Raw genomic sequence first — 24,683 nt, 5'->3', positions numbered from 1 at the left:
CTAAGCTTAATAATGGCATGCAATGCCAAACTGCAGTTTCTAAAGCGAGCAAAATCCTCTCTTGTATTACAAAAGGTATAGACTCCAGAGAGGGAGAGAGATATTGTTTTACTCCTGTACAAATCATCAGTAATACCTCATCTGGAATATGCAGTTCAATTTTGGGCACCAATTCACAAAAAGAACATTGGTGAACTGGAGAAAGTACAGAGAAGGGCAACCAAACTGATGAGAGGCATGGAGGAGCTCAGCTATGAGGAAAGATTAAAGAAATTGAATGTATTCTCTCTTGAGAAGAAGAGATTAAGGGGGTATATAGGATAAACATGTATAAGTACATCTGTGGTTCATATAGTGAACTCGGTGTAGAGCTATTCAACCTTAGGTCATCACAGAGGACAAAGGGGCCACTCTTTACGTCTGGAGGAAAAGAGATTTAATCTCCAAATATGGAAAGGTTTCTTCACAGTAAGAGCTGTGAAAATGTGGAATAGACTCCCTCAAGAATTGGTTCTGGCCAGCTCAGTAGATTGCTTTAAAAAAGGCCTGGATTCTTTCCTAGATACACAGAATATAATTGGTTACTAACATTTACAGGTAACGTTGATCCAGGGAATATCCGATTGCCTCTCAGAGGATCAGGAAGGAATCTTTTCCCCTGCAGGAGCAAATTGGGCTGTGCTTTGTTTTTATTTGCCTTCCTCTGGATCAACTGTGGGCATAGGATAACTTTTTTTTTTTTTTTTTTAATGGTTGAACTAGATGGACTTTTGTCTTTTTACAGCCAGATTAACTATGTAACTAAATCTGTTGATTTGGTCCCAAGAAAGTCTACAAAGATTCATGTTTACTTTTTTGCATGAAAATTGCACCACTATTACAACACAACTGCTAAAATAAACATACTCCCCTTGTCTTTGGGACACAAAGTCAACAGAAAAGGAAATTTTAACAGAAAAAATAATAAAACTGTAGCTTTTAAAAGAGTGGTGTAAGGCTAAATCATGTTCTTACACGGTTTCCCCACTGGAGAGTTCTACTTACCTGTTCTGCACAACATTGACAGACAGTAGGAAAAGCCTGACCAAGATTATGACCCTTCCCTAATCTGTTATTATTTATTTTATTTATTTATTACAGGTATTTATATAGTGCTGTCAATTTACACAGTGCTTTACATATATATTGAACATTTACATCAGTCCCTAACCCTCAAGTGGCGTACAATCTAAAGTCCCTAACTTACATTCATTCACATACTGGGGCAAATTTACATAGGATCCAATTAATCCATGCAAAACAAACAGCAAAATCAGTGACTGATATTACTACTTAAAAAGGGAAATAAAACTCAAATAGTAATATGACAATTCCAACGTAATTTCACAATTTTGTTGACCTGACCTAAATTAGCAAAGACATAAGCTGCAGTGCTAGATTGGAGAGGAGATAACAAATAATCCACCAAAGAGAGGTGCATGTCAAAGCTCCTCTCTCAGGGGGCACCTTCTTTTATTTATTTGTTAGCGCCGTTGATTTACTAAGCTCCTTCCTCAGAGGGCACCTTCTTTTATTTACGTATTAGCGCCGTCAATTTACTAAGCTCCTCTCTCAGAGGGCACCTTCTTTTATTTACTTATTAGCGCCGTCAATTTACGCAGCTCTCTCTCTCGCTCTATATATATGTACCGCTAGAGTCCTAAACATAATACACCAGGTCGATCAAGGTTAAAACAGGTGTGTATATATATATATATATATATATATTACATTCACATCAGTCCCTAACCCTCAAAGAGCGTGCAATCTAAGATCCCTAACTCACATTCATACATACACATACTAGGCCCAATTTAGACAGGATCCAATTAACCTACCAGCATGTCTTTGGAGTGTGAGAGGAGACCGGAGTACTCAGTGGAAACCCACACAGGCATAGGGAGAACATGCTAACTCCAGGTAGGTAGTGCCATGGTCGGGATTCGAACCAATGACCCTAGTGTTGCCAGGTACAAGAGCTAAGCATTTAGCCACTCTGCTCTACCTTCTTTTCTGTACTTTATGAAGAGTCCTAAACATAATACACCGGGTCAATCAAGGTCAAGCTTAAAACAGCTATGTCAAGAATAAAAATGGGACAGGATGAAAAAAAAGTGAACAAAGTTAGATATATGCTAATACACTGAGTGAAAATTACACAAACAAGAACAGGACTATTTATATGGTCTTTGTAATTATCTATCTAAACTGTTTGTTACTTTTTAATGCACATTTGCTTACTCTATTTATAATTTTGTAAAGAAGATTAGAAGTACATATTTTTTTTGTGAAAAGCAGAAAGAATCTAGATCCTATCCCTTTTGAGCAAACTTTAGACATATGCTAGCATATTGGAAAAGACAAAATTAGCATTTAGCAGATTTAAACATTATGCATTTCCTTGTTGTGACTGCTCATTATACTGGGTAAATGCCTTGCAAGATACTATATATAAGATTTAAAATATTGATCAGCAAGTTCTTAAGACTCTTTTGTCCAGACCTGGTGGCTCTAAATCTGGTCTGCCAAAGACTGTCTCCAATACAGTAAATGGCATTCAACTGCTTTTCTCACCTTGCATATGGTGGGCCCACTGGACGGCTCCAAAAACCACTTTAGGTAGAAGACTAGAAAGTTTTGCGTTTATCCAACCTGGAAACCACCACCTTCAGGCCTTGCTCCAGTGATGTGGCCCAGCAAATTCATGCTTGATGAGATGCCTAGGCCATCCCATAACTTGTTTGTGTAGTCCTTTATTGAGTATTCTTTTTATCTGCCCCCTTTCCACTAAGCAGAGAGCCCTCATCAAAAGCACAGGACTCACGACAACACAGATCTCTGCGATATGAAGGCTTGTGGAGCTGTTCCAAGTTGACCAATATAAAGTAACCCCACTGATGCACTGAGAGTGAAAGCAGGTGTTCTAACACTATCCAGTGGTGTAGAGTCACAAAGAAGCGGCATCCACATCTCTTTGGAACACAGATCTCAGGTTCACAGAACTGTAGATTCAGATGTTAGGTTTTCATGGGGCCAACATGACATCCCAAAGGATCAGTTTGAGCTATCTGGCAAAGGTAAGCTATACATTTTCCTCATAGTAAATTGAAGAGGATGATTATTAAAGTGGACAGAAGTGTTGCTATACATTTTGGACTGTCCATATAAACAACACAAAGTGAAAAAGTCAAAAGCATATATTGCTGTACATCTCTGCACTTACCATATTTGATGTATTTATTTCTTTTTAATCATTTGTTTTTTTCTATCTACTCTTCCTCCTGTTTTCAGGTGGCTCTGCCCCTTTTACAAGATCCACCTCGGTGTGCAAGGTCCTGGCTAGCCAGCTGACTCCTTGCTACACTGCATGTGTCCACAGCAGAACATAACAAACAAGAGATCCCTGTGCTCAAATCCATACAGCTAGTGCATGCATTTATCCATCAGGTGCTAAAGGGGTGTAACCACATTAACTCTAGAAATTCTGAAGGACCCTCTGCACACTGGTATATACCCTTTCAAGCAAACTATGCAACAAATAGGGATATTTGGTTCACACATATGTCTTTTCCCCTATGCTAGCATTGTGTCCACAGTAGCACTTGCGTAGGCAGGGCAGAGTAGGACTGGCCATAGAGGGATTACTTTGACGCAGTTGGCCAGCTTAAACATGTATTGCAATATGTGTGAACCAAATATCCCTATTTGTTGCATAGTTTGCTTGAAAGGGTATATACCAGTGTGCAGAGGGTCCTTCAGAATTTCTAGAGTTAATGTGGTTACACCCCTTTAGCACCTGATGGATAAATGCATGCACTAGCTGTATGGATTTGAGCACAGGGATCTCTTGTTTGTTGTATTGTTGGGTCAGTAGCCAGACCTGAACCTTGTAGCTCTCCCCATTGTGTCTTTTCCCCTATGTTAGCATTGTGTCCACAGTAGCACTTGCGTAGGCAAGGCAGAGTAGGACTGGCCATAGAGGGATTACTTTGACGCAGTTGGCCAGCTTAAACATGTATTGCAATATGTGTGAACCAAATATCCCTATTTGTTGCATAGTTTGCTTGAAAGGGTATATACCAGTGTGCAGAGGGTCCTTCAGAATTTCCACAGCAGAACATAGCCCCAAAGCCAAAGATGGAAAGCCATTCCACAGCTCCCTCCTCCTCCCTACCCTGTTCTTTCTAAACAGAGCATGTGAAGTACGCACAGTGCATGCTCCCCTATACTGAATTCAAGGTAGCAGCTCTGTGTAACTTGGAACTACAGCGGTGAACACCAGAACATGTATGTCTTTGGGCCCAAATACAAGCCAAAACGTTTCTGGATAATATTTCACTGCTACCCTGGGATGTAATAAGCTACACAATGCTGAGTGTTTAGCACTACTTTAAGTATAGAAAATATAAAGACTAATATCACTTGGGCATACACTTTATACAAACATTCTAGCACAACAGACGTTGAATACACTGCTAATTATACATTTTGTTGTAATTTTTAAGACTTAATATCAGTTGTAGGTACTTGCTCTGAGAGGAGCTAAACCAATGTTCACAATCACAATTCTTCTTTAGTAGCTCCAGGAATATAAATCAACACAGGTCTTTAACATTTCATTGAATTTCAGCTGATATCACTTTGAGTGATTCTATACATTTTCCAACAATCTACATTAGAACTGGATTACAAACGGTTTACAACCAGCTTCATGTTAAATGAAAGTACAGACACTCCTCGCTTAACGACCTACCTGTTTCGCGACCACTCGCACTTACGACCATCTCTTCACCGTTACGACAGCTCACACTTACGACCATCTCACCGACGGTACGTGCTAAAACGTGGTTACGTGCTAAACGTGGCCCTGCGTCTCAAAGTCATTCATCATTCATGGCTGAAATTGTACACTATTCTGAGGTCCGGTACTGCTGGTTTCCTGGTCAGTATTCACATTTCAGCAGTACTGTAAATTACTGTATTTTTTTGCGATGCAAAGAAAAAAACTTAATAAACAGCTATACTGTACTGTACACAGTCCAGGATCTCTCTCAGGCCCACACAATACAGCACAGTAGTGTGACAATACTGTATACAGTACAGATATAGTACATTACAGTATGTACAGTACAGTGTAACTATTTATAAAGCTTTTTCTTCAAGCATACAAGTTGTGTGTGATCTGGGTGCCTTATTCTGTATTGTACTTTACCCCAGATGTCTCCAAAAAGGAAAAGCAAGGTGGCACCAGAAAATGCCAAGAAACAAAGGAAGGCTATTGATCTTGAGAAGAAAATGAAGATCATAAAGGATTATGAAGGTGGCAAAAAAGTCCATGAGATAGCACATGACTTGCAGCTGGCACATTCAACCATTTCAACAATCCTTAAGGATAAAGATAGAGTAAAAGAGGCAGTGAAAGCATCAACAGGCTTTAAAGCCATAATAACTAGACAGCGGAAAGGCCTAATTCATGATATGGAGAAGTTACTGGCTATCTGGTTTGATGACCAGATTCAAAAAAGAATGCCATTGAACCTTTCAATAATTCAAGCCAAGGCACTCAATATCTTTGAGACTTTGCAAGCACGCAGTGGTTCAACCGAAACCTTTACAGCAAGTAACGGATGGTTTCAACGGTTTTCTCGAAGATTCAACCTGCATAATCGGAGTGTCAGTGGTGAGGCAGCAAGTGCAGATGTAGAAGCAGCAGAAAAATTTGTTGACCAATTTGATAAAATCATAGAGCAAGGTGGCTACTGTCCAGAACAGATCTTCAATGTGGATGAAACTGGACTTTTTTGGAAGAAAATGCCTGAAAGATCCTATATACACAAAGAAGCTAAGACAATGCCTGGCTTTAAGGCATTTAAGGACAGGGTCACATTGTTGTTGGGAGGAAATGTTACCGGGTTTAAGTTGAAGCCTTTGCTTATCTATCGCTCTGAAAACCCACGTGCATTGAGCAGAGTTAGAAAGAACACACTGCCTGTTTACTACTGAGCAAATAACAAGGCATGGATGACTCAAGCTTTGAGGATTGGTTCACCCACTGCTTCATACCCTCAGTGAAGCATTATTGTCCAGAAAAGGGCATTCCTTTTAAAATTATCCTCCTGCTTGATAATGCTCCAGGCCATCCCCAGTATCTTGATGACCTAAACCCAGATGTAAAGATAGTATATCTACCTAAAAACACAACTTCAATCCTTCAGCCAATGGACCAGGGGGCCATAGCCACATTTAAAGCATACTATTTACGCACAACTTTTTCCAAAGCTGTAGCAGCAACAGAAAATGATGAAGTAAGTCTCTGTGATTTCTGGAGATCTTACATTTTAGACTGCATAAACAACATTGAATCCGCTTGGAAGGGAGTGACAGAAAAGTGCATGCAAGGCATATGGAAAAAATGCCTAAAACGTTTTGTGAACAATGTTGCAGTTTTTGAGAAAGATGAACATGTTGATACCATAAATAAAACAACTATGGAACTTGCTAAAGTGCTTAATTTAGAAGTTGAGGTGGAAGATATTGAGGAATTAGTGCAATACAGGGAGGGAGAGCTAACTACCGAAGATTTAATAGAGTTGGAAGCACAGCAGAACCTGGCGGAGGAGGAAGAAGAAAATGAAAACATGGAAGAAGTACCAAAGAAGTTTACTGTGAAGGGATTAGCTGGTGTGTTCTCAAAAGTGAATGCAGCTATGTTCCAACTAGAGAATATGGATCCGAATGTTGAACGATTCACAAAGGTGGAAAGACAAATAAGTCACGTTTTACAGTGCTATAGTGAAATATATGAAGAAAAAAAGAAAATGACAAAGCAGACCACTCTAAGTGGATACTTTTGGAAAGTTACACCAAGCACTACCAATGCTTCAATTTCTACTCCATCGTGTCCCTTACCTGGGCCTTCAGCAGCTCCTGATAATAGCTCTGATGATGACACAGATGAAGATTTTGAAGGATTCATTGACTAAAATGATAGCCTGAATTTATTTTTTTTTGTTTGTTTGTTTTGTTTTTTTTGTTTACTGTATTTTAAATATCCTTTTTCCTTCTTGTACACTCTACAGTACAGTACTGTGGTTTTTGGTGCTTTAATGTACCTACTGTACTTTGCTAACTTTGTTCTGTAATACAACATTCCAGTACTGTGTGTAAATTACACAACCTATGCAAATTAAGACAAGTGGAAGTTTTCAGTTTGATCTTTCTTGTTATTTTACTTATTCAGAATACTGTACTGTATTGTCAAATACTATGCATATACTGTATTGTACTACTGTACTGTAATACATTGCAGTACTGTGTGTAAATTACCCACCCTATGCAAATTAAAACAAGTGGAAGTTTTCAGTTTGATCTTTCTTGTTATTTTACTTATTCAGAACACTGTATTGTCAAATACTATGCATATATTGTACTACTGTATACAGTACATGCAGTTCCTCACTTAACAACCAATTCGCTTAACCACTTCCAGACCGGACACTTTTACCCCCTTCCTGACCAGGGCAATTTTCAGATTTTAGCGCTATCACACTTTGAATGACAATTGCGCGGTCATGCAACACTGTACCCAAATTAATTTTTTACCATTTTTTTTAGATAGATAAAGCTTTATTTTGGTGGTATTTATTCACCACTGGGATTTGTATTTTTTTTGCTATGTAAATGAAATGTCCAAAAATTTTGAAAAAAACTGTTTTTTTTTATAAAATTTTGCAAATAAATAATATTTCATCATAAATCTTAGCCAAAATTTATTCCGTTATCTTTTAATAAAAAAAAAAATCCAAATTAGTTTATAAGCAAAAATTATAATTTTAAACATTTTTTTTTACATTTTTATTTTATTTTTTTATATTATTATTTTTTATTTTTATTTTTTTTTTTTTACATACTGTCACCCTAGCAGTACAGTGTCACCATGGTGACACTGTACTACTTGTGAGGGGTGATGAAATTTTTTTTTTTTTTTTTTACACTGATTGCTTTTACACCCATATAAGGTGCAAAAGCAATCATTTCTCTTTCTCTCTGTGTGCATTCTTGCACTCATTGAGAAGAACTGAGTGAGCTGTGATTGGTCACAGCTTGTCACATGGTACAAGGCTTTTGTGAATAGCCTTGTACCATGTGACCTCTGTGATCATTCACAGATTTCACACATAGTAAGCAATGATGTCACAAGTGACATCTTGCTTACTACTTTGCATGTGATCACTGATTGGCCAATCAGTGATCACATGATCGGGACCTCGTACAGAGGTCCCGTCCGATGATCGGTGTTTCACTGTGTCCGGAGGACACAGCGGGCACCGGATCGCGGTGCTGCGCGCTCCCAGGGAGCGCGCACAAGCAGGGTGCGGGGAGGCCGTTTATAGACGGCCACCCGACCCTGCAGTGCCACCGTCCGGCCGTTTATATACAACGGCCGGTCGGGAAGTGGTTAACGACCAAGTCGTTGAAACGGAACTCGGTCGTTAAGCGAGGAGTACCTGTATTAAAAACATGGAAAACTGTAATACAGTTAGCATGTACTATTTTTAAGGTCGAAGGATAGACAAAAATGTATTTATTGCAACTTACATATTAGATGAAATGAACATACTAGGCACAACTGTATGTTCTACAGACAAGCTTCGAGAAACACTTCAAACTGCCATATTCCCATTGCTTATGGTAACATTCTCTGTCAAAACTTCATATAAAATTATTAAACTCTGAATGACGTTCTGTGCCAAAGGCTTGCCAGCTCCTATAATTAGCAGTTTTAAAATGTACCTCATTAAAAGCTAAGCTCTATCCAAAGCTGATATTTGAGTTCAATATAAACCTGACCTCTTACCTTCATATTATGGTTAGGAACTGGAACTCCTTCAACCACTGCAATTATCAAAATCCAAAATGATAATGTTAAGCTTCTCTGTCAGATTTTGTATAATCCAGAAATAACTGAGAAAATCAATCTGCTACAGCTATGGCACCCCATTTTATGGTGCCCGCATCGTTTCTGGGCAAACTCCACTTGGTATAGCCAGTTGCATGGCATCAATGAACTTTTTAGCTGTTTGTAAAGGGGTTGGAATTCTTCCCAATGACCTTCAAATAATTGTTTTTAAAAGGGTTTCCCCAAAAACTGTGTTTCAGTTGTGGGTGATGGCAGAGACTGTGTAGAAGGTTGACCACACCTGTCCCCTAACAGAAGGAACAGACAGGTCATTAAGTCACTGTTGCCTATCTAAACCAGTATGAAGATTGCCTTATACGCTACATGTAAGGTTGACAAAAATGACCTTAGCAGCAACAAGGACAGAAGTGATGCTATACATTTGGGACTGTCCACATAAACAACACAAAGTGAAAAAGTCTTTGTGCAAACTCAATAATTAGTATCCTTAATTTGTGTTCAGACTTATTCTTGCTAGATCATTTATTAGTCCAGACTGTTTGCTATGGGTTGCTTTTCCCCAATGAATAAAATATATTAAATAGGATCTATATCACCCAAGCTATGCCCCTCCATCCCACACCCCAAAAAAAAAAAAATTAAGAGCAACGGACAATTCACCTTTATTTTTTTCAGGCTCCCTGAAGCGGATACTTTCCCCAGGACCATCTTATCCTGCTTTATTCCATGGTCTCTGCTTGGATTTTGTGATTTTTCACCTCAATTATCCAATTATGAAGCTGTCAGAAACCAATGTCCCAAACACGAAAAGATTCCTCTATCTACCTCATCTGTGTGGATAGAGGAATATTTTAATTTTCGTTTTAAATGAAAAGGGTTTATCAAAGACCCACAAAGCAGAGGTTGGGAAGCTACAGTTACACACTGTACAAGAGCTCTGAGAGCGGATTGGAGCGAAGGGACAACCCCCCTTTCAAACAGCACACAAGAACAGAGCTGAGACTGTCACTCACAGGCTGTGTGCTGAAAATTCCTCCCCTTTCACCTGGCATCAGAAAAACTTGTTACAAATGGAATCATGCTGATGACAGAGAAACTAGACAGCAGAGAGAAACAACACTCAGTGCTTTGGAGATGCAAGTAAACACTATAGAAATAGGTGTTTTGTTCAGATTTTAGGTCTGAGGTTTACAGTCACTTTAAGAGTGGATGTTTACTTTCAAAAACAGCTAAAATTGATCTGAAACTATTAAATAACTAAAGTACAAAAAAGAAGTGATACTAAAGCACAGCTGTTACATTAACACCTACTGTTCAGATAATACGTACAGCACTGGACTCTAAAAATACATCGAGTTTCTATATTTGTTTGCCAAAAAAAAGACAGAACACCTTGTGCCAACCAAGCAATGGACAAAAAAAACATGAAACACTGGAAAATTTACATAGGGATGAAATAGTGTGAAAGAAGTAAAATATTATAATTAAAAGCAATGAAAAAGAAATTACCTATATCTACCATAATGACTCATGTTTGGCCAGGATATTAAAGAAAATACAGGTAGTGTAAACTGGTAGTGTGAGTTGCACAAATTCCCCTTTATTTTCTCTTATACTATGACTTCATAGTCGATCATGGGAAGTCACAGTATTAAAGAAAATACAGAGGAAATCTGTGCAGCCTGGGCAAATGTGGCAAACATTCCAATTTTTAGACCCACTTAAAGTGCAATTCTTGGAAAAAAAACAAAAAAACATTCAGACTAGGTTCAACTTGTGCGGTGTGGGACACCACATTCCTGTGTGCATCACATGTGATGTCTGTGTGGAGCGATTTGAGCCATGCATTTTGTATGGCTCAAATCATATGGCATCTACAAGAAAATGGTTCTGGATCCTTTTTTTCCCCTCGCACCTGAATCGCATCACATTGGTATTCACACCCCTGAGATCCGATTTCTGGCAATCGCACAAAGTTTTGCAATCTGTTTTGGGGTGTCACTGGTTTAACATCGACCCCCGCAGCAGATCGCATGATGCCACATGACTAATGCGGTGTGGAAAACGCACAGGATTAAATGCATTTCCCGCATTGCATCAGTGTGAACCAGGACTCAGTAAGCTACCCAGACAAAAAAAGACAACTGTGACCCCCCCCCCCCCCACCCACAGGCTCCCTACTCACTGGCTGCGATTGACAGCAGTGAGAGCCTAGAGCTCCCCGCTGCTCTGTTTCAGCCATTGAGGAGGACAAGACCCAGGAGAGCTGCTGCTCTACTGCACATCGTTCGATCAAGATCAAGCTCAGGTAAGTATGGGAGGAGCACACTTAATTTTTTTTTACTTTCATGCATAATAAACATTAAGGTAAAAAAAAACCTCCAGCCTTTAGAACCACTTTAAATTTTCAAATTTGATGTGAAAGGAATAAAGCTTTTAGGAGAAGAAAAATTAACTACCATGTCCCATAAAAAACAGTTTTCACACACAGCCTACCATATATTAAGTACTGAGGAATATTTAAAGGGATTCACAAGCTAAGGACAATTGTGGAACTGTCCTTCCATTCTCCCAATCTGGCAACAAGTTCTATGTATAATACAAGTTCTCACAGATCTATCCCTGTTTGACAACTCTGCTGTGGTCCTGTTAAATCTGCAGCCTCTCTCTAGAAAATGGCATCATTAGTCATTACTTATTCACCTCTTGAACGCTGCAAGGGCTTGCATTCCAAATACGTGGAAATGACAGCCCCCTACCTCACATAGCGGCACAGTAGTTTGCAGAGTGAACCATATAAAAACAGATGGAACATTTAAAAGTTCAGCCTTAATAAAACTGAAGATCATGTGACCAGATCATTCTACTGGGAACAGTTCCGACTATAATGCAGTGTTTGTCAACTTTTTTTCAATTAAGGTACGCCTTTAAAATTTTCTACATTATTAAGGCACCCCTTCAAAAATGTAAAAAACTGAACAAATACTTTTAAACATCATAGCAGCAGCCACACACTTAATACACCCAACATTAGAGGTGATTTATTCTTATAAACCAAATACATCTTTGAGCACTTGTACTGACAAGAGTTCCAATGTTTCTCTTCTCCCGCAGTTCCGCTCACTTACTCAGCTAACATGACCCCAGTGCTAACTGAGAAGGACAGGAGAGGGGCAAACAAGGATGTTGTGCAGGTGCCTGAAGTCCTTGTCAACCAATAACTTCATAGGTTGTTAGAATGCTGGCAGCTGACCCAGGAGATGCCCAAGGTTGCAATGCTGCAAAATAAAAACCTGTGGCTTTGTTTAACAAGAAGGCATGCTTGATCCATCCACCGGCTTGTTTACCAATTTTTGAGAAATTTGGTGCAATTTTTAGGCATTTTGCCAGGGTACCCCAGAAGAACCCTGAGAAGGTACCATGGCTGAAAAAGACTGGTCTAATGAATACTTGCGATTCTAATTACCATCTTTTTTTTACCATATTTGCCCACTCCTGGAGGCACATCTTGAGGATGCCCCTCTGCCTTTCTCTTGCCTGTCCTCTTTCCCCCTACCAACCTTTTTCCCTTTCCTTTAAGCTGGCCATAGATGGGTCGAATCTCATACGGTTCAGCAGGGACCGGACGAGATTCTAAATATCTATGGGCACGCTGATTGTACCCAATTAAAACTTTAAAACCCCTTATCTACCCGTTCTTAACTCAATAGGATTGCCCCCTCATCTTGACCTATAATTCACCTAAAAATCTGCTATGCATCGGACTCATTCTGTACCCTTGTGGTTCTACCACTCTAAGGGAAACAAGCTTCGGTACCTGATGGCTATAACAACAAATTGTAAAAAGTACCATTTCCTATAAACTCATCTGGCTACTGCTAAATTCTCCTGGCTACAATGTAAATGTAATTCATTGTTAATTTGAGGCCATATGTGTACCTCTAAATAAAGAAGTGAAAAGAAAAAAGCAGAGACAACACTTTAGATATAAACTGATAAGGGGGGAAAAAGGTGAATGGTAATTCAAGTGTAGTCTGGGAAAAATACTTTTTTATAGTTTGCCTAATGTAGACCTGTTGCCATTTAAGTCACCCAACCACGCAATCACTAATAGACATAAAATCTAAGAAAAGGCATGAAATATCTATCTTGGATACAGAATCCCATGGCATTGAGCCTGACTTTTCTCTGAATAGGAGAGATCAGACTGCCTTTTAACAGAGATCAAATAAACAAATGCCTAGGCACTGTCAGGTGACTAGCTGTCATGTGATCTTACAGTAACAAGATCTGCAGCCAATGTTGTTTTGGAGGGTTTTTTTTTTTATTTGAGAGAATAGTCTGAGCAGTGTAAGAAGGTCTAGCATGACGACATATCCACTCTAACTGGGGAGCTGAAGAAAACAGCTCTACATCAGGCATGAAGATGAACCTGCAAATAACGAATTGCAAATGGGATGCAGAAAAAAGCCCACATTTACAATGTAAAAAAAATACATGAATTAAGCTACGCAACAATATTTGTGGTAAATTTTAAAAATCATATTTACATGCTAAAGTCTGATTCTATAAAGAGGATGAACAATGTATTCATTTGTTTTCTTCTTACAGAAGTGAAGCTTTACTGTTGCTTGCTCAGGATTTATTAATTTCATACATGTACATAATCATTCTGGGGTGTTTCATAGAGAACAATGAACTAGTCACAACTGTATTCATAATATGTGCACCACAGTTTTAGTAGTAACAGTTGTCCTCACTTGGACTGCAACACACAAGATGTTGGTATTAAAAATCAACAGAAATAAAAATAAGGAGATTAGCTGGTGCAATTAGAAAAACCTACAATAACTTAAATATGTAACAATTGTAGACATTTATAGTAATTAGCTGCACAATGAATCATGTAAAAGCTCTTTAATTGCACGGTACCTACCCGTGACAGCTATAAAGATTTGTTATAGAACGCCAAACAAAAACATGAATCCAAAAGTGCGTAAAACCCTCCCAATTAACCATGAAGAACTAAGTCTCCCAATGTTCCTTGTTAGCTGTAACAAATGCAATAGGATCCAAATGGCTCCACACTTGAAAACCACATCCACTTTATTGATAAATGAAAAAGTGCCAGTAGCACAAAATGCGTTGACTGTTTCTTTGCTCCCATGGTGTCTCTTGGTACTTTATATGGTGTTTTAAAGATTATCAATAAAATGGGTACAGTTTTCAAGTGTGCAGCCCTTTGGATCCTATTGCATGAAAGGAACAGAACACACTGTTCCTTATAAGCTATTGTGGTGGGGAAGGTGGAGTTGTTGAGGATAAATTTAATAAGGTATCCACTCTGAACAAAAAAAAAAAACACAGATCTGTGGCACCTTGTGAGAAGATGAACAGGGAACAATAGAAAAAAGGTATCAAATTCTATGGGTAGGGAGGGATGATGTGAAAAATGCACTGGTAGTTTACACCAGAACTGTACATTGAGACATTGTCTCTAAGGCCCATCATGCAATCAGTTTGAGTCTCTAAGCAATGGGTGGCACCAGAAGCCTCTTTTCTGCAAACCATTACCAGGAATTTGAACCACATATACATTGTATTATATGCTAGACATAACAACCAGCCTCACCAAATTAATATAGGGCAAGGGTTGGTGCTATGGAAAAAAACATAGCCTTGACTAATCATGTTTCAAAAAGAAGTCACAGTAAAATTCCACCGTAATCGAAGATTGTTTGGAAGGAAGGGGTAAAGAGTATGACTTCTAACAAGATCTGCATCTGTTATCTACATTGAAGTTGGGAAGCTTTCCCTTCACTTTCCTTTTCATAGACATGGGAAATGAGAAATGAGAAGAAATCTCCAAGGCAGGGACAACCCCCATCAGCTGTCACCTAGACAGGTTTCCCCGCTGGTAGATGTTACTCAAACTCTTGTTGCAGTGACAACTGTAAAATTTTAGATTGGCACTCTGGCACTGTGTCAGTAATAGAAATGAATTGAGGATAACATTTCCACAGCATGTACCAACTACCAGTGGTTTATCTATATCTACACCATATTTGGTTTAAAACTCCACTTTAAAAAGTATTTCAACTTTTGCAGCCAAACACCTACTTTATACTTGTGACATTGTTCCAATTTACATTGCAGAACATTTTAAAAAATATTTAAAAATTGCTGCATACTTTTTACTTGCATATAAATCCTAAATCGTTTTCCCCTTCTATATAATGTTAAATAGGGAGCAGGGGAGTTATGTTTACCAAAATAACCCTACCTGTCCTGGCAAATGTCATTATTAGTTGTAAACTAGATGTGCACACTGCCTGTCCTAACAAAGGGCTAAAAGCCCATCTCTGGGGAGAATAAAAAATGCTCCCTTGCAGTTGGCCTGCTCCTTGCACTGTAAGGGTTAAATGCTTATTTATAACCCAGGAGCTGTGAAAAGGATTTTCACTTTCCCGATCCTCTGCTTCCATGGCAGCAAGGACTCTCCTTTACTCCCCTATGGTCCAGCAGTAGAATGTCCCTCAGTGACCTTGCAGGATGCGGGGCAGCCCCACCTAAAAGGAGCATTTTATTTTCCCTTTCAGCTTTATAGATATCAAGGCTTGGGTAGTACAGTGTGTGTTACTGTAGTTTGTCCCTGTAATCGCACTTTGCAAGCTATACTGAACAATTTCAAACTAAGCTATCAAAGGGGCCAGGTGTATAAACCTGCTGAACAAAAAAAAAGAAAAGTAAGGCTACGTTCACACTAGCCTTGTGTGCAGGCGGCAGAGAGGCGTTTGGGAAGCGTTTTTACCGCTTCCCAAACGCCTCTGCCAATTTTGCACATTACAGCACATGGTGCTGTTCTAACAGGAGCGTTTGCGTCGCGTCGCGTTGCGTCGCGGCAAAACGGACGCCTCTGGTCGAGTCAGGAGGCTTTGAAGCCTCCTATTCTCGTCTATGGTGCCGCTCCGCAAACGCCCGGACGGCGTTTGCGGTGCGGTTGCGACGCGGTTGCGGGGTGTTTGCGGAGCGGTAACACCACTCAAATGCATTATAGGCGTTTGTGGGGCGTTATTAACGCTCGGCAAACGCCTAGCAACCGCGGCTAAACCGCGCATGCGGCGTTTGCAGAGCGTTAAAAACGCTCCGCAAACACCGGACCAACGCTTGCCAAACGCTATAGGGGCGTTTGGCAAGCGTTGGCAAAACAGCCTAGTGTGAACGAGCCCTAAGATTTGTTTTAAATATTAGTAGGTATACTAGGTAAACTAACTGTATAGCGGGGGCTTGAAAATTTGACTACAAAAGTGGAAAAACACTTTAGAGGGATAATGTTAACTCCTCAAACGTATCGTTGGCTGGATCCAGTTGGCTGTTAGCAGTCCCCCACACTCAGAAATGGATCCAGCAGCGAAGGACCTGGGCAGCAGACTTCATCAGGCAAAAAATACCAATAAGGAGGAAGAACAAATGCAGGACAGTGGATGTTCAAAGCTCTACAAAATGTATTCATATTATTTATTTATTTATTTTTAAAACAAAAAAAGCTCATATTTTAAGACTGTAGGTAAAATCTATTCCACATTTAAAAGATGCCTTTGCAGTTTAGTGTACTTCAAAAATTCCAGTGGCATTTATAAAAGGACACTTATTATCCTTCAAAGGACTCTGGTACCATGCTCCACCACCACACTTCTTGGCATCACGACAAATTACATCTGCTATATCCTGTACCAGCAACATTTAAGAGCCTAAAAATAAAACACATCATCTGAAAAGTAAACACAGTACAAGGTCACACGTGGCGAAAAGCAACAAACGCAGAGTCTGGCCGCGCTGAACAATGTGCAGAATGTAGAAAGAAAAACTTGTTTAAAGACACAAGAATTTGAACTGGATTTCAAATATAACTTCTTACCATGACTGTGAATAATTCCTGGGCTCAACGTAGCCTGGACTAAGTCTTTGGTAGGAGAAAGGTATGCGTCTTTACCCTGACGATGGCTCATCTTTGCCGGTGGGATCACTGGAGAATCATCATTGCTTGTTATGACAGCTGTGACAAAAAAAAAAAAACACATTACAAAGCTTAATTCTGTTTTGCAGGAATAAGGGATGCATTCTTCTGAAAGTTCTCATTAGGTCTGGTTTACAAAAACGGGACTGTACAGGAACATCTGAAAATATACCTAAAAAGAGTGCTTAACATAATAAAATGAAAGATTTGCAATCTATCTTTATTTATTTATTAAGTGAACCTTTCAGGCATTTCAAAAATGTTAAAAGTTAAAGACACTGTGTCATTTTGATCACTTAGGGTTGTGCAAAGCTCACTCTCCGGCGATACTGTGCCACCCTTTCCTCCATAACAGTTGGCACCAAAATACCTAGTGTCTCCTGGTATCTGAGACTAAAGCAGTGCTTCTCAATTATTTTCTGTCATGCCCCCCCTAGGAAGAAGAAAGCATTTCACGCCCCCCCGCGCGACTGTAAATAGTATCATTTGTCTATAAAATTGTTATACGTAGGAATAGTGCCCCATCATTGGTGTCAGTGGGAGGAATAGTGCCCCATCATTGGTGTCGGTGGGAGGAATAGTGCCTCATCATTGGTGTCGGTGGGAGGAATAGTGCCCCATCATTGGTGTCGGTGGGAGGAATAGTGCCCCATCATTGGTGTCGGTGGGAGGAATAGTGCCCCATCATTGGTGTCGGTGGGAGGAATAGTGCCCCATCATTAGTATCGGTGGGAGGAATAGTGCCCCATCATTGGTGTCGGTGGGAGGAATAGTGCCCCATCATTGGTGTCAGTGGGAGGAATAGTGCCCCATCATTGGTGTCAGTGGGAGGAATAGTGCCCCATCATTGGTGTCAGTGGGAGGAATAGTGCCCCATCATTGGTGTCAGTGGGAGGAATAGTGCCCCATCATTGGCGTCAGTGGGAGGAATAGTGCCCCATCATTGGTGTCAGTGGGAGGAATAGTGCCCCATCATTGGTATCAGTGGGGAGGAATAGTGCCCCATCATTGGTATCACTGGGAGGAATAGTGCCCCATCGTTGGTGTCAGTGGGAGGAATAATGCCCCATCATTAGTATCAGTGGGAGGAATAGTGCCCCATCATTGGTGACAGTGGGAGGAATAATGCCCCATCATTAGTATCGGTGGGAGGAATAGTGCCCCATCATTGGTGTCAGTGGGAGAAATAGTGCCCCATCATTGGTATCACTGGGAGGAATAGTGCCCCATCGTTGGTGTCAGTGGGAGGAATAATGCCCCATCATTAGTATCAGTGGGAGGAATAGTGCCCCATCATTGGTGTCAGTGGAAGGAATAATGCCCCATCATTAGTATCAGTGGGAGGAATAGTGCCCCATCATTGGTGTCAGTGGGAGGAATAATGCCCCATCGTTGGTGTCAGTGGGAGGAATAATGCCCCATCATTAGTATCAGTGACACCAATGATACGGCACTATTCCTCCCACTGACACCAAGGACACTTGCTGACCCCTGTTGCAGTATGGTGCTGCGGCAGCCAGCATATGTGGTTGCAGCAGCACCTCTGCACTGCACACTTACCGGCTTTTCCCTCACTCGATTTTCGCGGGTCCGCTCGGCTCCGCCTCCTCGCCTGTGATTGGCCGCCTGTGTACCTTTCCTGAGCTACAGTTCTAGCGGCCAATCACCGGTGAGGAGGCGGAGCCGAGCGGCAGGAGTGAGGGAGTGGCCGGAGTGACGGAAGGAGCAGCGCTTCCTGGATGGATCATCGTGGGAGCCAGGTAAGTGACAGCAGCCCTCTGCCCACCCCTGTACGTGCCCCCCTTGACGGAGCCTCACTATTTGAGAAGCACTGGACTAAAGGGAGAGGTGACAACACCCCGTTGTCATGTGACAGTGCTCAGGTGTATCAGTTGGCAGCTATACCAAGCACAGCCACATGTGAAGAGGTTACATGCTCTCCCAAACCAGAAAAAGTGAGAATTTTGCAACGGAGGAAGAGAAGTAACAGTAGGGGATCACTGGAAAGGCAAGAGAGTATGAGGCATTTTTACAGAAACTGTCAGCATGCCCATAATGGAGTAAGTGACAGAGTTTCCTTAACCTCTTCTCATCTGGCCCATGTCGATAGACAGCCGGACGGGAGCGCTGCCGATGCGGGGAAACGTTTCTAAACATCCCCCCCGCATCCATTGCCTGGGAGCGCGCGGCACCTTGATTGGTGCCCAATGTGTCCTCCGGAACACCGATTGCAGTACGAGACCTCTGTGTAAGGTCCCGATTCATGTGATTGGCCAATCAGTGATCACATGAATAGTAGTAAACAGGATGTCACTTCTGACATCATTGCTTACTACTTTTGAAATCTGTGAATGATCACAGAGGTCACATGGTACAAGGCCATTCACAACAGTCTTGTACCATGTGACAAGCTGTGACCAATCACAGCTCACACAGTATTTCTCAATAGCTGCAAGAATGCAGCAAGAGAGAAGGAGAAATGATTGCTTTTACAGCCTTTATGGGTGTAAAAGCAATCAGTGTAAAAAAATTAAAACAAACCTTCATCATCCCCCACAAGCAGTACAGTGTCACTAAGGTGACACTGTACTGCTAGGGTGACAGTATGTTAAAAAAAAAAAAACAAATAATATAAAAAAAATAAAAATGTAAAAACATTTTTTGAAAAATTATAATTTTTGGTTATAAACTCATTTGGGTTATTTTTTTTATTTCACTAAAAAGATAGATGAATAAATGTAGGCCAAGATTTCTGAAGAAAGATTATTTATTTGCAAAATTTTATAAGAAAAACACTTTTTTTCAAAAATTTTGGACTTTTTCATTTATATAACAAAAAAGAAAAAAAAATCCCAATGGTTAATAAATACCACCAAAATAAAGTTTTATCTTTCATAAAATGCTAAAAAATTCATATGGGAACAGTGTTGCATGACCACGCAATTGTCAAAGTGTCCGGACTTGGTTAAAGTAGAACTACAGGCAAAACATTTTTTTTTTTATTTTGGATAGAGCAAGGGAGGGTTATTATCCCTGTCAGATTTTATTTCATAGTCAAGCAGGAAGTAAAAGGAAATACTTGCAAACTAAGGGGATTTCTCCAGAACTATTGTCCCCATTGGAAGATTTCCCCTCTATTACTTTTCTGATGACAACCCAAAATTTGTGATTTTCTTTACTTTCAACGATATAAGAAAGCAGGACAAGTAGAGAGGGTAGATCTCCTTAACTGGGCACAGCCAGACACAGACAGGGGTTTTAATACCTCAACACTACTCAAAACTAAAAAAAAGTTTTGCTTTTAGTTATACTTAAACTAAAGATACAGCCCTCTAATGGATGAGCAGTGACTTGAAGCTCTAGAGAAGGGGTCTCCAAACTTTCTAAACAAAGGGTCAGATTACCATCCTACAAAGTTTAGGGGGGCTGGATTGTGGCCAACAGGAGTAGAAAATATCCTGGTGTCAGTAAACAATGCCCCATTATTGGTATTGGGGGGAGTAATAGTGCTCCATTGTTGGCATCAATGGGAGGAACAGTGCCTCATTATTGGTGTCAGTTGGAGTAATAGTGCCCCATCATTGGTGTCAGTGGGAGGAATAGTGCCCCATCATTGGTGTCGGTGGGAGGAATAGTGCCCCATCATTGGTGTCGGTGGGAGGAATAGTGCCCCATCATTGGTGTTAGTGGGAGGAATAGTGCCCCATCATTGGTGTCAATGGGAGGAATAGTGCCCCATCATTGGTGTCAATGGGAGGAATAGTGTCCCATCATTGGTATCAGTTGGAGGAATAGTGCCCCATCATTGGTATCAGTGGAAGGAAAAGTGCCCCATCATTGGTATCAGTGGGAGGAATAGTGCCCCATCATTGGTATCAGTTGAAGGAATAGTGCCCATTCATTGGTATTAGTGGGAGGAATAGTGCCCCATCATTGGTGTCAGCGAGAGGACTAGTGCCCTATTGTTGGTGTCAGTGGCAGGAACTACACCCCACTGTTGCGGTAGGGGGAAAAAATGCCTCAAGGGCCAGATAAAAGCAAATAAAGGGCCACATCTGGTCCCTGGGCTGCTTTAGAGCAGTGATCAGCCTTAGGGAAGATACTGGAAGATCTCTATTACTGCCTTTATAAGAAAGACAACCCACCAATCTGTAACTCCCAAGAAACTGGATTTACTTTACTATTACTTTATTACTAGGGGTCCAACTTCCCTGACTAATCCCCTTCCCAACCATCATTCCCTTAGCCAAAGAGAATGCCCTTATCTCTGACTCTATTATTTCTTTTAGTCCATACTTCCTTTCTGAAAAGCTATTCACAGTGATACTGCTGCTCAAATCCTCTGGCAGGAGAGCTGCTGCCTCACACAATAGTAGCTCTGCCTACCTGTCCCCTTTGCTGTCCATTCACTGAAGACTTTGTATCTTGTGAATGAGTTCACATGATACAAAGTACTCTGTGATTGGGCAGGAGGCGGTGAAGGGTTGGTAAAGCAGCTGCATACAAATTTGCATCTGGAGGAGCAGAGACCAGATTGCCCAGCATTGGAAGTATAGAGATAGTTGTATTCCCAGGAGCTTAGTAAAAATGAAAATCATAAGATATGTTCACGAGGTGGCATGTACCGTGTTGGACTTATCCCATAGTAATCCAGCTCATTTTTGAAAGTGGCTGAATTCCTACAGTTCAGCTTTAAATTTGGCACCCCTGTGAAGCTAAGCATTGTGGCAATGTGTACTCACCCTGGCATCTGACATGTTTGTTTGGAGTTGGGTGGTTGACGGGCAGTAAAAATGCAAATCATCTGCCTATTTTCCCAGCCCCTTACCATGTGAACGAGGCCTTACTGACAAGAAGCACAGATACTGCAAAGAGGGATAAATGCTGATAAAGCCAACAAAAAGAAATTACTTTAAAAGACACTTTTGCTGCCTGTATATGTAATACCAAGAAGGCGTTCTGAGGTATATGCCCTAGTACAAAATAGTTTACAGGTTAATTTTTTCAAAGTGAAAGAATAGAAAAGTATATACTGTAAACTTAAACCAACTTCAGGGTCTCCACTCCGACATCTATGTCCCCCCCATTTAGTATACTCCACTGAGGGCGCAGGTCAGGCTAGGAGTCCACCATGACCCCATATAATCCGCAGAACAAGGAGAGAAATCTCAGCCACCAAACACACCATGCAAGCCCAGTGTGATAGCAGCCTCAGCCTAAATTCATCCAGTTCACACCCCCCTGACATGTTTCGTCCCTCCCATGGGGCTTAGTCATGGAGGACCTTCTTGACCTACTACACGCTGGGCTTGCATGGAGTGCTGTGACTGAAATTTCTGTACTTGTTCTAGAGAAGTATAGACAAATGTACAACACTAAATACACAGCCCAGAAGAATATAAGAAATGCAAAAATCAAAGTCAGGTGCTGAAATGTGTTTGAGGTGGGGGTTTAAAAAAAAGTATGAAACTAATGGATGGATAAACACATGTATTAAAAGAAACAAAAACACTTGTTATGCTACCAGATTCTATACATCTCTCAGATTTAAATAGAAAGCCATGCTGAGCTGCAGTGTTGTATTTGTTCAGGCCGATTAAAGGCAATTTTTGCAACCCATTTATGAAAATCTACGTAATTATGGAAGTACTTTAGCATATTTTTATTTTGTGTTGGTGTATAGGAGCAATTTTTTATGCAGGTAAGCAAAATTTATATAACCCTATAACAGGAGATAGATATAAACAGGCTCTGAGACAGTTGGGAACACTATATCAGGCCTAAAGCTTTGGTCATTTTTAAACTACATACTTTTAAGACACCTCGCCCGTTTCTCTCTCTCTCTCTCTCTCTCTCTCTTTCTCTCTATCTCAAAAAGGAGAATTAAAGGGTATATAAAGTCAAAATATTTTAGTTTTAGTTTTGTTTTGGATAGAGCAGGTGTAGGCAACTTCATCACTCCAGCTGTGGTAAAGCTACAAATCCCATCATGATTCTGACACGATTGTGGCTACCAGAGTGCCTCATGGAACTTGTAGTTTCACAACAGCTGTAGTGCCAAGGTTGCCTACCCCTGGAGTAAAGATTGGTTAGATGCCTGTCTTTTTTTTTTTTTTTGCTGTCTACTTTGCCATAGATCCAAAATTAGTAAAAGGAAATATTTCCAAAGCAAGGGAAACAGCCTCTGGCAATTCTCATCACAACAGGTGTCCCCATGGGATCATTTCCCTTTACTTCTTGTTCTTGTAACAACGCAAAAAGTGTTGGATTTCCTATCACTTTCTGCATCAGAGACAATAGTTCCCAAGCCAAATCAGGGACGAATCTCTGCTGTAGATACAGAGACTGCAAAAAAAAAAAAAAAAAAAAACTGACAAATGTTTTTCAACTACCATACTCTGTCTAATGACATGTTTTTGTTTTTTTTTAAAAATGGCTTTACATACTTTGTAATACCCTTGCCCTAGAGATAAAGTAAATCATGTTGTAAAGCTACAAATAGCAAACTGCTTACACTATTTGTCAGCAATAGCCTTCAGGTGCATGCATGCGTCTACATCTGAATGATGTAACACCCCGGGGTTGATACTGCAATATGAGCTGGAGAGTCTCAGTATCCATAGACATTGGGGGTGCTCTATTACACATATCTGGGCTGCAGGAATCTGAACTCCAACCCATCGCACTCCTTCCCACACATAATTGTTAATCAGCAAGGCCATCAAACACAGTAACATATCAATAGTGGGGTAGAGGAGGAAGGAAGAAAAGAATTTCTCAAGAAGACGAGATTTCCAAACAACACCTCTCATCTAATTTTCCTGAACACACTTACAGTGGTTGTAAACCTCAGACATGAACTTGGACAAAGCAGATCCCACTACAGTGTGCAATTGTCTCAATTAAGAGCACTAAGGGGTTAATTTACTAAAGCTGAAGACTGCAAAATCTGGTGCAGCTGTGCATGTAGCCAATCAGCTTCAAACTTCAGCTTGTTCAATGAAGCTCTGACCAAAAAAACCTGGAAAATGGTTTTTAACACAGCTGAACCAGATTTTGCACTCTCCAGTTTTAGTAAATCAACCCCTAAAGCAGACCATACACAGAGAAAATTTCTTTGTGATTTCAGGACAGAAAGGCATGTGATTACTCACAGTGTTGACAGGGGAATTCACCCCACCCCTGCTGAGCCATTGTATTCTCCCAGTGGGAGGGTGGGGGAAGACTGTGATTATTGCAAGGGGCTATGCTAGCCTCTAGTAATAATCGCATGTAAAATCTGGCAGGCTGGGTGCACCCAAGTTGATTGATTTATCAACTTGGTATATTCAGCCTGCCCATACATGGTTCGAATCTTGGCCAGTCACTGCTGACCCGGCCGAGATTTGAACTGTCTATGGCTAGCCTAAGTGTAATTTCTGTCTGCTGCTTTGTTACTCTGCTATGAGTCACTTCTGACAAGTTTTCCCTGACACCAAGAGAAAAATGGTCACAGGGGAGGGACCTCCAGCAGATTGACAGCCTCAGCTTTGTTCCTATGTGCTGTGTGAAGGGGGTGTGTCTCTTCCATCCAATCAGCTCTCAGAGTTCTTGTACAGTGTGTAACTGTAGCTTCCCACCGCTGCTTTTCAGAGCTGAGAGATCCCGTGTAAATTCTGCACTTTGAATGGATGTAGTGGACAGATTGCCATAAACAGGTACAACTTA

At 40.6% G+C, this 24,683-nt stretch overlaps 1 protein-coding gene across 2 annotated transcripts in view; it reads right to left on the bottom strand.

Annotated features, from left to right (window-relative positions):
* OSBPL8 (oxysterol binding protein like 8) overlaps positions 1–24,683 on the bottom strand; it is a 385,291-nt gene that overhangs the window by 128,802 nt on the left and 231,806 nt on the right. For both annotated transcript variants that reach the window (XM_089674075.1, XM_089674076.1), the window contains exon 5: positions 16,878–17,015. In XM_089674075.1, the coding sequence (XP_089530201.1) occupies positions 16,878–17,015 (138 nt within the window). The remainder of the gene's footprint in view (positions 1–16,877; positions 17,016–24,683) is intronic.

This window comes from Staurois parvus, unplaced genomic scaffold, assembly GCF_062004578.1.
Source record: "Staurois parvus isolate SC_StPar_1 unplaced genomic scaffold, SC_StPar_1.0 ptg000147l, whole genome shotgun sequence".
NCBI lineage: Eukaryota > Metazoa > Chordata > Amphibia > Anura > Ranidae > Staurois > Staurois parvus.
This window is presented reverse-complemented; position numbering and strand designations above follow the sequence as displayed.